Raw genomic sequence first — 15,540 nt, forward strand, 5'->3', positions numbered from 1 at the left:
CTCAAAAATTTAGGAATCTTTGCTATCACAAGGAAAATTTCATTAAAAAGGCTGGAAAAAAGAGTCATACTTTATTCCTTTCCATCTATAATTAGACTTGTAGTCAAGGTAACTCTGAGCTCCTACCTGACAGAGAAACTCTCATATGCTAAAAATTCTGGGAGTCAAATCATCCTTAGCATCAGCATCACAGTTTGCTTATTTATTTTACTAACATTCACCTTTCATTCAAAAATAAAAAAATCTCATTTTAAAACAGACAAATTGCTTTCTGTATTTCTAAGGGAGTATTTTGACAATGTACCCTTAATTTCCACAGAGATCAACACATGCAATTCAACGCTACTAATCTGCATGATTTATTAACATGAGAAAATAGGAAGAGAGGTTATGTCCACTGAAAGCCCATTTAAACATTCCCCAATGCCGATGTGATTCACCAAAATGATGACTGCTGGCATTACTTATATTCCAAAATTACAGTAGTGCATTTCTTTCATCTTATTGCATAATAAAGTGCTGATGTGATAGCTTCCTGTTTTATGCTGGCATACTTAATATAAATAGCTTTAAGTCTGACATAATGTGTGAGCCTGAAAATTGCAAGCCCTCAATAAATATGTGTTGAATGAAAGAAGAATAAATAATCTTGTTTAATAAACGTTTACCACTTTATATGACATAGTATGTTTGTCCTAATATACTACTGAATAATAATTTAGGTTAATTTTTTGAGCTCCACTGATCTATGGGATTTCTAAAAATATTTATCTATATCTGTTTATCCATCTCTCTAATCTATTTATTTAGGCTCCATGAGTCCTTTTATAAAATATATTATATTTGAAAGATATGTAATACAGATTTAATAAAGTACCAAGTATTCTGAAATGTATCACTTAAAAAATTCCGAATATTATTGTATTCATGTCTATATCACAAACACTTCACTGACTCAAGAATTCCTTGACTTCTACCCCCTTTATATTCAACAAATATTAGGCTTGAAAATAGCCAAATTTGGTAATACTGATTTTGGAAAGAAATATAAAAAATTTAAAGAAGTCATTTTACAAAACTTTAAATTTTAATCATTTCTTAAAAAGTTTCTTGGTGCTTTTAAATGTATACATTAAGAAGTTATTTATCACATAACTTATTTTTGCATGCAATATATTTAAAAATACTGATTAAAGTGCTATTTTGGTATCCATGAATATTCATAGTTTCATGAAATGACCCATGCCAAATGAAAAATATGACCGACCAAACTGGCCAAATTGGTAAATATTACCTACCTATTCCCAATAATTAATATTAAATTTGAGCATATAAACTTCTAGCCTGATTAGCTGACTTAATGAGCTTAATTGGCTGACTTAATTAAATTCTACTTTTTATTTAAACTTGACTAAACATATGAAATGAATTTAGAGAAGTATCATCCTGAATATAAATATGTAATGCAGTCAGGCACAAAATATTGCTTCTTCACAGATCAATTAGTAGTACTATGTTGTCACTATATAATACTTTGGCGCAACTTTGTTTAGGAATATTATTCATCTTTACTATTTAAAAGTAAATGATATATACGGATAAAATATTTTACCATCAAGTATATTTATTAGCATATCTCATCTTAAATATACCTAAAGTATTTTTTATTATTAATACTACTTTTGACTGACAATAATAAGCATTTAATCATATGTTCTTACTTATAAGTGGGAGCTAAGCCATGAGGATGCAAAGGCATAAGAATGATAGAATGGACTTTGGGGACTTGGGGTAGGGGGATGAATGGGAGGGAGTTAAGGATAAAAAAAGACTATGTATTGGGTACAGTGTAGATTGCTTTGGTGACAGGTGAACCAAAATAGCAGAAATCACCTTTAAAGAACTTATCCATGTAACAAAAACCACCTGTTACCCAAAAGCTACTGAAATAAAAAATGATTTTGCAATATAAGGTATGATGTGATTTTTTTGATATATTGACACAGAGTGGTATGATTAAATCAAACTAATTAACAAATCCATTACCTTGTTTAGCTAACTTTTTTTTTTTTGGAGACAGAGTCTTACTCTATAGCCTAGGCTGGACCACAATGGTACAATCTTGGCTCACTGCAACCTCCGCCTCTGGGGTTCAAGTGATTCTCCAGCCTCAGCCTCCTGAGTAGCTGGGATTATGGGCACCCACCATCATGCCTGGCTAATTTTTGTATTTTTGTAGAGATGGGGTATACTATGTTGGGCAGACTGGTCTTGAACTCGTGACTTCAGGTGATCCACCCACCTGGGCCTCCCAAAGTGCTGAGATTACAGGCGTGAGCCATCGCACCTGGTCCTATCATTTTTTTTTATGATGAAACATTTTACATTTCCTCTCTTAGTTATTTTGAAATATATAATACATTATATTGACTATAGTCATTCTTCCGTGCAATAGATCTCAAAACCTATTCCTCCTGTCTATCTGAAATTTTATGTCCTCTGATCGACAATTTCTAGTCTTGCCTTCTCACTTCTCAGTAACCATCATTCTAGTCTCTATTTCTATGAGTTCAACTTTTTTAGACTCCACGTATAAGTAAGATCATGTGGTATTTGTAATAATATTTCTGTGCCTGGCTTATATCACTTAATACATCCTTCAGATTCATCCACCATGTCACAAGTGACAGAATTTTCCCCCTTTTAAAGGGTAAATAGTATTCCATTGTATGTATGTAAAACATATTTTCTTTATCCATTCATCCACTATGGACACTCAGGGGGCTAAATCCATCTATTGCTTCATGGTGGTATTTTAAGATGAATCCCTGGAATGGGAAAATCAGTCTCTACTTTAAAGTGCTTTGCAATAGTTACCCATAATTCTTCTACCCAAGCAAATTTTTCTTCAGTTCTAAAATTTCTAGCTTAATACAGAGTTAAGCTTGGTGTTGGTAGAAAGATCACTCAACTGAAAATCTTCCTAGTAGGCTACAGTTTTTCTGTAGAACGTAGTTTCCACATAACCACAGAACAGAAGGGTTTAAAACTTGAAGCTGAGAATTCTCCCAGTACATGGAGGAGACACCTACTGGACCCAGACTATCCTTAGATAAGTGTGATTTATACCTAAGTGTGCGTCAGGCTCGGGTCAAATCTGTGTCCTGTGGGAATGTGTGTTTGTATGTGTGGGTTGGAGGTAGGTGGGAAGACAGAAGAGGAAAAGGAGATATATATAGATTCATAGAGTATCATTTAATTTAACAGACATCACAAATTACTAGTTTATTTCACTGGTTACATTCTCAACTGTGATCCTGTAGTAGTCTATGGAGGTTGTATCTATTATTTTACAAAACAGAGACACATTGTTGCTGTTACTTTTCTAAAAATAAAAAGCATATTAACTGCTTTGAAAATATTATCCAATATCATGAGAACTTTTATTCATATTTAAATGTTTTAAAACTTGTCCTGTTTGTCATTCCACTGGAAAAAAAAAATTGTTTCTGTAGTAGAAATTAAATATTCAGAATATGGACTGACCAAGTAAGTTAATTTCCTATAATGTCTGTCTATTTCATTTTTATTACAAAATGGTGTTTCTTTTAGCTCACATGAGATTTATGAAAGGATAAATTAGTGTAGTCATTTTAGGGTATTATTTTAAAGCAAAATGCACATTTTAAAAAAAGACAAGAGTTATTCTGGACTCATGAAACTGAAAGAGGCCTCCAGAGATCACTTTGGTCTCCCTTCCTAGTACTATAACAAGTCATTAATTTCTTTGGCTGATATTACCTCACAGACAGAACTCAAATAGAATTTGGCCAAAGCAACAACCCCGACCCCCATCCCCCTCCACCACAACAAACTGTAAAGATTCCTGTAGGCAAAAAATTCTGTTTTTTCCACACGTAAAACTTGTAAGCCAGGGCAAGTAATGTGTTGAAAGGGATTTTTTACTACTTTACTTACTATAAAGGTTAATAATATAACCTGGGGCATTTAAGTAAACTGCCTATGCCTCTGCACTGACATAAAATGAACAACTGATGGATGCCCTGTGAGTCATGTTACCTCATGTATTAAAGATTGTTAAGGAGGGCCTTACTATGCTCTTTCTTTAAAATCTAGTTATACCTCCTTTGCCAGTTCTTTTCTTACCATCATCATTTCCTGCAACTCAATAATATTATTGCTTTTCTGAAGTCTCTTTTCCAAATTTAGCAAATTTATCCAAAAGCAAAGCTGTTGGAAACTATTTCTGTAACAGATGTTGATAGTTTTTTAATTTGTTCTATCCTTAGCTTTAAAACTTATGCTTACTAATATAAAAAAGTCATTCAGAGTGACATAAAAATTCTTTTATACCATATCAAATGCCCTGCTTTTTTTTAACCTGCCACAGTACCTTTTCCCTTCTCTGTACAGCCAACAATAGTGTCACTATCATAAAAAACATCTTTAGTGCATCTAAAGCATATTTTCAGATGCTTCCTTTCTGTAACTTCCCTTTGATTAAGAGATAAATGGTTTAAATCTCTAGCTTCCAGATGGCTTCAGTAAATATTTTAAAACTTAGTTTAACATAAAAAGAAGTCTCCTTGATTCTTTTCTATCAGAAAGCATGAAAAGAAACTACCTTCCTTTTCATTTAGGTAAGTTTTTTTTGAAAGGGTTCATAATGCTTTGAAAACTTTACTTAGTTTTATAGAATATAATTATTTCAAGGAGGTGCAGTATTTAAAAAATTATTTAAAAGGCTTGACATTCCTTTTTGAGATATGTTGCATATTATTATCCTTATTTGGTAGACTAAACAACTGGAAATTATTAAATTCACAGGAGTTTCAACATCATGGTTCTGAATATTTAATGGTACCAAATGTAGACTCCATATATTTGTCTAAATGTGAACACAGGGCAAAAAGGCACTTGAGAAAAAAAATTTCATCATCAGTATGCTTTCCTTATTAAGATGAGTCTGAGGAAGTAATATAAAGTCTTGTAATTGTGGTATCTAGAGGTATGATACTGAAGGTTTTGAGGATGCAAGAAAAAGAGAAGCATGAAAAATGAGCACATGTTCTGGAGTTTACCTAAATCAATCAGTTTTGAAATGATAAAATGCTACAGTTTGTTATAATTGTCCACAGCAGGAAAATAAATTTATACTTTATTCATAAAGATAGCTGTCATCTGTAATCATGTCTTATCCTAATAAAATATCTTTAGATACTGGAATGTGCAGAATCATACCCAATGTGTGTGGCCTCTGTCCTGCCTTCACCAGTGAATACACATCTTGCAGCCAGTATGTCACCAAAACTTACATCTACTGGGTGCTCCACAGGGTAGAAAGCCTGACAAAGAAAAGCACAATGATTCATTAATATTACCAATAAAATCCAGAACTACATGCGTGATTGTGTTGATGTATGTTCCTTCTTTACCCCTTTTCTGAGGGATTTTTTGTAAATGGATGTTGAATTTTTATCAAATACGTTTTCAACATCCATTAAAATGATCAGAGGGTTTTTGCCCTTCATTTTACTGATACGATATATCGCAGAACCACATGCCTTAATAATGTGAAGCTTCGTATACACTGGATAGAGAGGATGAAGACAGACAGGTAAACAGACACACACACACATGCACAAACAACCACTTGCTTAAAAGAGTTCACCTTTAATTAATCACTTCTAATTTATGACAAGAGCACCACTTTGAAATAAACAAATACTACTAGCAAATGCATCCCTTAAAAATAAGAATAAATGTGGTAATAGAAGAGCTATCTGAAATCCTGTCTTTGCATAAATGATGGAATGTAAAAGGCCACCAACATGTTTTGACCATATTGAGAAAACTGATAAGGGAAGCACCAAATTGGAAGTTGCAAAAAGGAGGTTATATAGCTCATATACACAGTAAAGGAGGATTTAGAAATTTTTAGATTCCAAAGAAATACACAAGCGTTGCATAATAATTTTTAAAAGTTACTTTCTGCTGGTTAATATTTTTTCTTTCAAAATTAAACTAGATTTTACACACCTGTGGCAGCTGAGGGCTCTGTCGTCCAATCAGTGTCCATTGTCCATTTCTTACTCTGTATCCACTTACTACCTTCCCTGAAATAAACACAAATGTTACTCATATAACACAATAAGGTATTAGAAAAACAAAAGGCATATTTACTTTCCTACTTTAAAACAGAAATCTGAGTATCTTCAGAGCCCCAAATACTGAGTATCTTAATAAAAACAATATGATAAAACAGCATAGAATATTTCAAGATCTTATATAAAATCACTTTCATTGAAACAGACTTAAGGCCAAATATACTTTGCTTTCTAATTTATGGCACCAGCAAGCACAATAGTAAATATTTATAATTCAACATGTAAAGTTCTTACCTAAATGGTGAGTGTGAACTCTATAGGCAAAGACATGCATTGGATAATTTTTATAATGGCATGAAATGTCAGAATTCACCACTGTGGGAAAGGAAAACAGACAAAAATCAACTAGAACATGACATTATTTTTGTCTAAAAGTGTGCATAGGGTATTCACAAGATGACTTAAACACACAGGTATTAAGCACTTATTCTGTGCCAGCCACTTTACTCACATGAATGCAGAGCCCCTTGCCTCATATTTTTATTTTATTCTTAAATAGAATGACTAGGACCAAATCAGAATACTCTGTCAGTGAAAACATAGGCTTAATTTGTTACCTTTAGCTTGAAATTTATCCAGTTGAGAAAGCTTAAAAATTGTTTTTTATTTTTGGAACAAAAGAATTTTTGAAAAACTGAATGCAGACACCTAAGATCACTAGATTGACAGTTCCTGTTGGGAAGAGGACATTTCATACTGTTCCTTCCTTATAGTCTAACACAGTAGCTATTCAATAAATACTTATTTTATAATAGATGACAAAATAGTAACAAAGAGACCATACTGGTCATTAACTTTCAGAAATTCCCAGTGAAAACAAATGAACAATATATCATATGGTACTTTCATTAGAGAATTGTAACATACATTGATAAATAATATTATACTTATTCTCATCGCTTCTAGCAAGCTTGGGAGAATCAGCTATTATCATCCCCATTTTGCAAGTAGAGAAATAAGACACCTATATCTAAGTTTAAAGACTAAGCTGGTGTTGGACTTGCTAGTCATTTAGTTTTTAAACCTTTCTATATAGAAGTTTATGTCACTGCTCATTATGCACTGGGTCCTGTGCATCTCAAGAATAGATGATTTGTTTTTAAAATATTTAAGATTTATTCTTTAATTAATGTAACACACACCTACCCAAGGGCCTAACTTCCTAGCATCTCAATACAGAATGGAAAAGTAATAAACCACTGGCTTGGAATAATACAAAAATCTATTTTAAATCCATGGACAATAAAGAATTGGGTTATTTTTCCAAGACACAAAAATACTGGTTATTTTTAAATTTTATTAAAAATATACTATAAATCCATTTCTACAGATTAGGTAATAAGGTAATGATAAATATTAAAAAATCATTACTCACCTTTTTCTCCTGCTGGGATAACAGTGTCAACAGACATTAGAAGGTACATGCCGGCAATTAAAGGCTGTCTGCAGAAAAAAGTAATATTTTTCTGAATTACCTGAAGAAGTCAAAATGACTGTTTTGGAAAAACAAGATAGACTTCAATACTATGGTTTATAAAATGTGAGGCTTCTGAAAATTAAAATGAAATAGAAAAAGAGGAGGAATTTTTTTTTCCTTAAAAAATACTTTTTCATGTGAAGGCAGACTCTAAACTTTTCCTGTGATAACTAAATTTATGTGTCGACCTGGCCAGGTGCCTGGTTGTTTGGTCAAACACCAGTCTAGGTGTTGCTATGTAGGTGATTTTTTAATGTGATTAAACTTTAATAAACTTTGAGTAAAGCAGATTATTTTCCATAATGTGGGTGGGCTTCATCCAATCCTCTGAAAGACTGAAGAGAAAAGACTAAGGTCCCCTCAAAAGGAAAGGATTCTGCCTGTGAACCGCCTTTGGACCCAAGAATGCATCATCAACCCTTCCTTTAATTTCCAGTTGGCCCAGTGGATTTAGGACTTTAATCAGTCCCCACAATAGTGTCAGCCAATCCCTTATAACAACTCTTTCTTTTTCTCTCTATTCTATTGGTTCAGGTTTCTTTGGAGAACCCTGACTAATCAACTCTCATGATTCCTAGCTGTGACATTCATGCTCTTGTCTAATCCCTTCCCCTTTAATATAGGATAAAATAAGTGTAGAAACTTATCTTTTTAAAAATTTTAAAAATATTTTATTTTCAGAGATTTTGTGGGAACAAGTAGTGTTTGGTTACCTAAGTTCTTGAGTGGTGATTTCTGCGATTTTGGTGCACCCATCACCCAAGCAGTATACACTGAATTCAATTTGTAGCCTTTTATTCCCTCACCCCCCTTTCCCACTCTTTCTCCCAGAGTCCTCAAAGTCCATCATATCATTCTCATGCATTTGCATCCTCATAACTTAGCTCCCACTTATGAGTGAGAACATAAGATGTTTGCTTTTCCATTTCTGAGTTACTTAGTAACTTATCTTTAACAAATAGAACATGGCAAAAGTGATGGGGTGTCATTTTGAACATTAGGTTACTGAAAGGCTCTGGCTTCCATCTTGCATGCATGCCCTCTCTTGCTTTTTTCTTACTTTCTATGATGAAAGCCAGCTGTATGATGTGAGCTGCCCTGCTTATAGCTCACTTGGCAAGAACATGAGGGTGACCTCCAGCCGACACTCAGCAAACAACTGAAGTCTGCTGACAACCATGTGAGTGATGTTGGAAGTGGCTCCTTCCCAGTCAAGCTTGGAGCTGACTGAAGCACCAGCCAAGATTCTGACTACAGCCTCTGTGTGAGACCACCTGCCTGAGGGTCCAGATAAGTGTGTTCAATTACTGACATCCAGGAAAATGAGACGATAAATATTTGTTGTTCTAAGCCAGTCAGTTTAGGTTAATTTTTACCCACAGGTAATTAATACAGTGAACTTCCCATTCTAAGTTCATAAAGATGTTAAAGTTGTTGCTCATCTAGGAAAAGTGGAAGTACTTACGGCAGACGTGTGAGGTGTAAGGACACACCAGAACAATCCTTGTGATTATCTGAAAACACACATAGAAACATGCATCTTAAATATGAAAACATCAAAAATGGATTTCAAACTAGTAAGTTTGAAATGATTGTAACTCAGTATTTTAAAACACAAGTTATGTTTCATCTGTATGGTGCTTTATGATTTACTGAGTACTTTCATATCCAGTAATTCCTTTAACTGCCAATGTATCCTAAAAGCAAAACAAAACTATCATTTCATGCAGTCTGTGGTATTTCTTGACACATCAAACTGATCAATATATCGACTTTCCTGCAGACATACTAGAAAGTTGCTGCTACTCTCTATGAATTATCTATATTGTTGAAAAACCCAGAAAAGTTGCTGAACTAAAATAGTTTGTTCCATGCTGCTCCAAACAACAGCCTTTTCTATTTTTTAAAAAGTGTAGTTCATATTTAGGTTTTCATACACTTTAGGCATTGTCAAAGTCTACTGACATTCATATATTCATTATTTCAAAATAGAATTTTATTGTCATAGAGACTTTTCATCTCTTCTAGTACGGCTTTCCACAGTTTGACCTGAAAAGCCCATATGCTTGCACATATATACAATGAGAAGTCCCAGTGGGAGCAACTTGAATGCTCTCAAATAAGGTGGCCTGGAGATCAGCAGGGGTCCTGGATCCACAGCTGCTCTTATGGCAGGTGGTAGTTTTGATAAGCAGCATATTTCAGCCTCAGTGTTTGGTGTGAAGATTATGCCCTCCAACATGATCCTTGCCACAGTGATGCATTATTATTTCCATAACCTCTACGCTGATCTTACTTCTGTGAACTCAGAAACTTCAGCCAGTTTTGCATATTTCCCTGATGATTTGCAGTGTTCTCTGACTTTGTCCTTCTGTTGTAATACAGTGCTTGGGCCACAAGATATGAAACATCCTAAGAATGAATTCTTATCAATTCACTAGGCTATATATAAAATCTGTCTCTGACATGCACCACCACAAAAGCATTTGATGCTTAAAATGTTTATTACAATAAAAAACTGATGCTTCTGCTGATATTTTACCACATAAAATGAAAAAACAAAATCAGTACTGAGAGAGTTAAGAACTGTACAGAAAATGAACTCAGAATATCAAAATCATATATCCTGGCTGAAAAAGCTGGCTGTATAGACTTATTCTGTGACTAGAATGAAAATAAAAATGAGAGATGGGAGAAGAATAGATAAGAAAGTTAACTAATAGCTGAAGACAGCAGAAATGGAATCCTACTGCTTAAAAAATGAAAGATGGGAATGCTCATGAGTCAAAAAACTAAAATAGTCAAATTAGAGGATTGAAATTGAAGGAAAGGCTTAGAAAGGAAGCAAGCTATATTTATATATATTTTATATAAGCTATACAAACTATATATTTACATATCAATATAAATATTGAATTTCTATTTCAATATAAATATTGCACATTTCCACATGTCAAATTTGTCAGGTAGAAAGTTTGGAATTCATTCTTATTTTTCATCCCATACAATTATTTGATCATAGGATAGTGCTTTACAGGACCATCATCAGTTTTCAACTGAAGAGTTCCTTGTCTAAAGAAGTAAAATCTAGTTTATTTCAGTAGATTAGCACTAGTGATCAATATTTATACGAGCAAGAAATTCTAAGTAGTCTACAACTGAGATAACTTACGTAAAGCTAAGCACTCTATTTAGAGCAGAGGAAAAATTCAATAAATGCTACTTATTATTCTCTTTGTTGTCATATTCCAATAAATTTCAGTACATGAATATTTTATTTTTAAGAAATGTATTTTCATAGCTTTGAGTGTGAAATTTCTTAACGAAAAAAACTGAGGCACATCAAATTTTTCCAAGTACTAGGACTAGAAGGAAGCAGGAAAGAAGAAAGCAGGAAAGAAGAAAGCAGGAAAGAAGGAAGCAGGAAAGAAGGAAGCAGGAAAGACATGGAACATTAGAAGAGCAAAATGGCTTAAAAAAAAGAAATTAGAATTGAAATTTGGTATGTTAAAGATATTGTACAAAACATGTTCTCAGAAGGGTCTGAACTAGGTAGATATAGAATAAAACCAGAAGTGAAGCAAAGAAATTTTAGTAAGATAAATACCATGGTCTGGCTAAAATGAAATTCTTAAATTAGAAGCCATGGGACCGTGAAGAAGTTGATAATGTTTCAAGGTCCTTCCACGACTTTTAGTAACAATGAATGCACTCCTTGACCAGACCCAAAACAATCTGATGTTTTTATGTGTTTTGGGCTAGAAGTCATTTCCATGGGATCCTATGTTTGTAGAAAAGACAGTGAGGTCATTTTTGTGTTGATATTCAAATTCTTTCAATGTACATTCAGTTATTCTGCACATTATCATGCAAAAGTCCTAATAGCTCTTCTTTTCAGGTGGATTCATTTTATTCTTATTTTAGTGTTATTATTCCAAAGTAAATATTCTTTCCTTCCCTGGGTTGGGCTCCAGGTTCACTCTCTTTCAAAGGCACACTGGTAAATACTTGGCCTTTAGCTACTACTGTCCTGTATTTATAGAGAATTGAACCCCAAGATATCACTGTTAAAAAGATTTTCCATAGTGGTTGTTCTCTTGTAGTAAAGTTAATTTTAGTTTAAGGGGTTTCAAGATATGAAGATGAAACTTCATTCACCAGTTAGGTATGAGGTAAAACTGAGAAGGATATTTCATTATGTCATTATATTGCATTATAATGTCATATCCATGCACAAGAAGCTTTTGTAATGTTGAAGACATTTACAGTGGAAAAGCTGAAATAATAATTTTTAAGAAAAAATGTAAAATAGCCAAGTCTAATAATGCCTGAGAGGCACAGCACAACATAGGACAGTATTGCAGTGCTGGTGGTTGGATGGTAAGACTTCCAAAGAGTAGTCTGATAATGAAAGAAATAAGTACTTCCAGATACTGGATGAGACTTGAAAATAGCATTCAATCAGAATCTAATTTTAGGGAAGATGAAACTGAATGACAGCTCCACAAGGGTCTGAGTTTGTCTTTAAGAAATTGCTTTCCTCTGCTTAGGCGGAGATGCATAAGCACAACAAAGTATTTTACAGCTATATAAACTCCTAGAATTTCAGAACTGAAAGGGAAACCAGACATGATGGAATTCAAATCTTATACTTTATGGATAGGAAGAAAGAGGTCACAGAGATTAAGCATGTTGCCTCATAAAATAATTCAGCTAACTGGTGACACATCTGAGTATCAGATATAATTCTCTAATATTAATGTTTAATAAATGACATTTACTAAAAATAAAAAGCAAAAATGAAAAACAAGGATTGTATCTCTTAGAGACTTCCAAGGTTAAAATACCTTGGAAGCTATAATAAAGGAATTAAGCAAGAATGGCTAAGTAATCTGTGGTACTTAAGGACATACAGTTAAGTAGGAAGCTCAATTCTCTTAATGGGAGGCGAATGTATGGGATATGAGGTTATCCATCCCAAACTATTTAGCTTGCTTTTCTAATAATAGCTTGTAGTTCCTGCTTGGATTCATAGCTAAGTAGTAAAGTATGTGGAATAATGCATGATAATAACCTACTACATCTTAGGTTCTTAGATGATCTTAGATGGTTCTGTTGGTCTCTCCTAATTATTCCTCTAGAGATAGTGCTCTATACTTTATGAGCTCATCTTGTCCTGATTGTTTCCTGCGTCAATAAAAATAAATATTAACCACTGATCCTGAGCGAACCAATGTATTGTTATAAACTGTCCCACTAATTTGGAAAGTCCTTCAGAAAGAAATTTGCAGACTGGTTTTCAATTCACCACACTTTTCTAGGAATGTGAAGGTAAATGTTAGAGCACACTAATTTCCTACTATTTCAAGTCACGCTTCTGGATAATGGATTCTTTCTTTAAGGAGAAACTAAAAAAATATGCCTGAAACCACTGCCAAGTCTTAGGAAAAACAAAGAAGTAACATCTTCAATAATAAAAAATTAGGCTGGGCACAATGGCTCATGCCCATAATCCCAGCACTTTTGAAGGCAGAGGCAGGTGGATCACCTAACCCCAGGAGTTTGAGACCAGTCTGGACAACATGGTGAAACCTCATCTCTACAAAAAAATTAAAAGACATTAGCTGGGTGTGCTGGTGTGTGTGCGTGCAGCCCAAGCTACTTGTGAGAACTTGCCCCTGAGAGGTCGAGGCTTCAGTGAGCCATGATCATGCCACTGCACTTCAGCCTGGGTGACAAAGCAAGACTCTGCTTTTTTTTTTAATTATTTTAGAGAATTTGGAAGCAAATAATACTAAACTGCATCATATCTTCCCACCCTCCCAGAGTGTTCTGAACATAGTTTAATTCTCTACTCCCTCTGTCTTGAACATACAAACAAAAATGAATCAGGGACATTATTTTTATATTATCAGTAAATGCAAATGACTTTGCAATAATACACATACATGTTTTATAATAACTATTTGACTATTAAGCTGTCTTGATCTTTACCTTATGGTTCTTTGTTCTAAATTAATAACATTAAATTACTGGGATGGGATATTTTACTGGGACTAAATCACGGCTCCCAAGGTGATCAATAGTAGGAGATTATTTGGGGATTAATTTCTAAAGTCGAGGGAAATTTCATGTAATTATAAGTACTTTGAAAATCCCTTAGGAGAATCAAAAGTGAGGTCTCCTAATAGCCAGTTTCCTCAGAATTGGAACAGATCGCTGTCAGTTTTGTCTGTTGGGCCATGCTGTTTTTTGAAAAAGGTATTTCTATACAGTTAAGCTGTGTTGTTATATAAAAAAGGTTACTTCTGTGCACTGAAACTCTACTGCAGAGATGGGACATACAGATGAGCGGCAAATAGAAAATGAACCCAACTAAGGGAACAGCAGATCCAGGCCTTATGTTTACTCTGGGCTTTATTAGAAATGTTGAATTAAACTCTAGTTTTAATGACGCTAAGACACAGCTCCTTTGTTTTGTTTTTTTCTTTTGGTACCATCCAGATTATAAACGTAGGTTCTAAAGCCAGTTAACAGTACTCAAAAAAATGGTGGTCATCCAAATTAACCAGAAAATTCATAAAGTTTTTTTTAAATTAGTTCCTTCAAGACAAAATCTGAGTTATCAAATTTCTCCTAGAGAATTTATGGATCCCTGAAAGAATATTCGCAAAGCAGCAGGACTCTCCAGTTAAAGATACATAGAGATAAAATAGTCTCCATTCAAAAGCACCAACACTTTAAGCTGTCATGGCAAATGTGTATCTGGTTAGCAAAATATATCTGAAATAGGGGCACTGCTAATACATGACACAAGCTACACTGAGGTTTTCCTGGAGGCTGCTGAAAGCTGGGTTAGCAGACAAGCTTCAGTGTTAAATAAACCAGCACTATGGGGAAAAAAAAATCTTCAAAAAGAATTCCTTTTGAAGTTGTCACTGCATTGAGTTAGCCTCTTTTGATTTTGTATTCACTGCTATGGGACTAGAAATTACTAGCTTCCATTTGCCTTGTGGCAAAGAAGAGAAGATGCATTTATCCATCCTGTAAGACGACGACTTTCACAAATGATGGCCTGTGCTGTTCCCAAAAGAGATTAAATGGAAGGCAGGAAGGCAGGCTCTTCAACCTGCTTTTATAATCGCTGTGTGTGTAGAGGATGTTATGGCACGACTAATGTCAGAGCACTTTCCTGTTTTCATCTTTTATGAATGCAAAAAAAAATGAGTCTACAGTGAAGTTATGATTTATACTATTTCTTCTCTCAAAATTATGAAGCTGCTCCAGAGGCATCCTTCCAAGGAAGTAAAATGAAAAGACAAAACCCACCAATCCTAGGTGCAGTTATTTTTAAAAAGTATGGTGTTGTTATAAAATTAATGATTGGCTTTAGAACTCTTTATTGAACTCTGATATACAGAAAAGTACACAAATCAGAAAGTATGGATCCAGAAACTTAAAAAACGAACACACCCATGTAACCAGCACCCAAAAATCCTCCACTCATGTCCCTTTCCTGAGGCATTAAGTTTTAAATCTTTATATATATGTGCATACCATATTTAAACATTTATTTGTCTTTCTGAAAGAGCTGTCTTTTGACCAAAACCAAAAGACACATTTAACTAACATCCACTTGCTTGATGGGCTTTGGTTAGGCAGTTTTGAATATTATACTTGGTTACTAAGAAATATTTATATTTTTATTTCCTCTTTCTTCCAGTCAAAATGCCTACTCACCATTTTTTACTTTTTTACCTCTGTTTTTAAGATATACATAAAATATATAGTATTATGTATGAAACATATATACACTTTAAACGATAATCTGAATTTCCTCTTGCATTGTCTCAATTATTATGTTTCCCCCCCTGA

General features: G+C 33.9%; 1 protein-coding gene across 27 annotated transcripts in view; it reads right to left on the reverse strand.

The window, feature by feature from the left end:
- The window catches only part of PAM (peptidylglycine alpha-amidating monooxygenase), a 289,959-nt gene that overhangs the window by 71,427 nt on the left and 202,992 nt on the right, over positions 1 to 15,540 (reverse strand). For all 27 annotated transcript variants that reach the window (XM_078365116.1, XM_035291164.3, XM_002744737.7 and 24 more), the window contains 5 exons: positions 9,131 to 9,179; positions 7,564 to 7,631; positions 6,423 to 6,503; positions 6,061 to 6,137; positions 5,263 to 5,366 (listed from right to left, as the gene is read on the reverse strand). In XM_078365116.1, the coding sequence (XP_078221242.1) occupies positions 5,263 to 5,366; positions 6,061 to 6,137; positions 6,423 to 6,503; positions 7,564 to 7,631; positions 9,131 to 9,179 (379 nt within the window). The remainder of the gene's footprint in view (positions 1 to 5,262; positions 5,367 to 6,060; positions 6,138 to 6,422; positions 6,504 to 7,563; positions 7,632 to 9,130; positions 9,180 to 15,540) is intronic.

The sequence above is a fragment of the Callithrix jacchus genome, chromosome 2 (genome assembly GCF_049354715.1).
Source record: "Callithrix jacchus isolate 240 chromosome 2, calJac240_pri, whole genome shotgun sequence".
Lineage (NCBI taxonomy): Eukaryota > Metazoa > Chordata > Mammalia > Primates > Cebidae > Callithrix > Callithrix jacchus.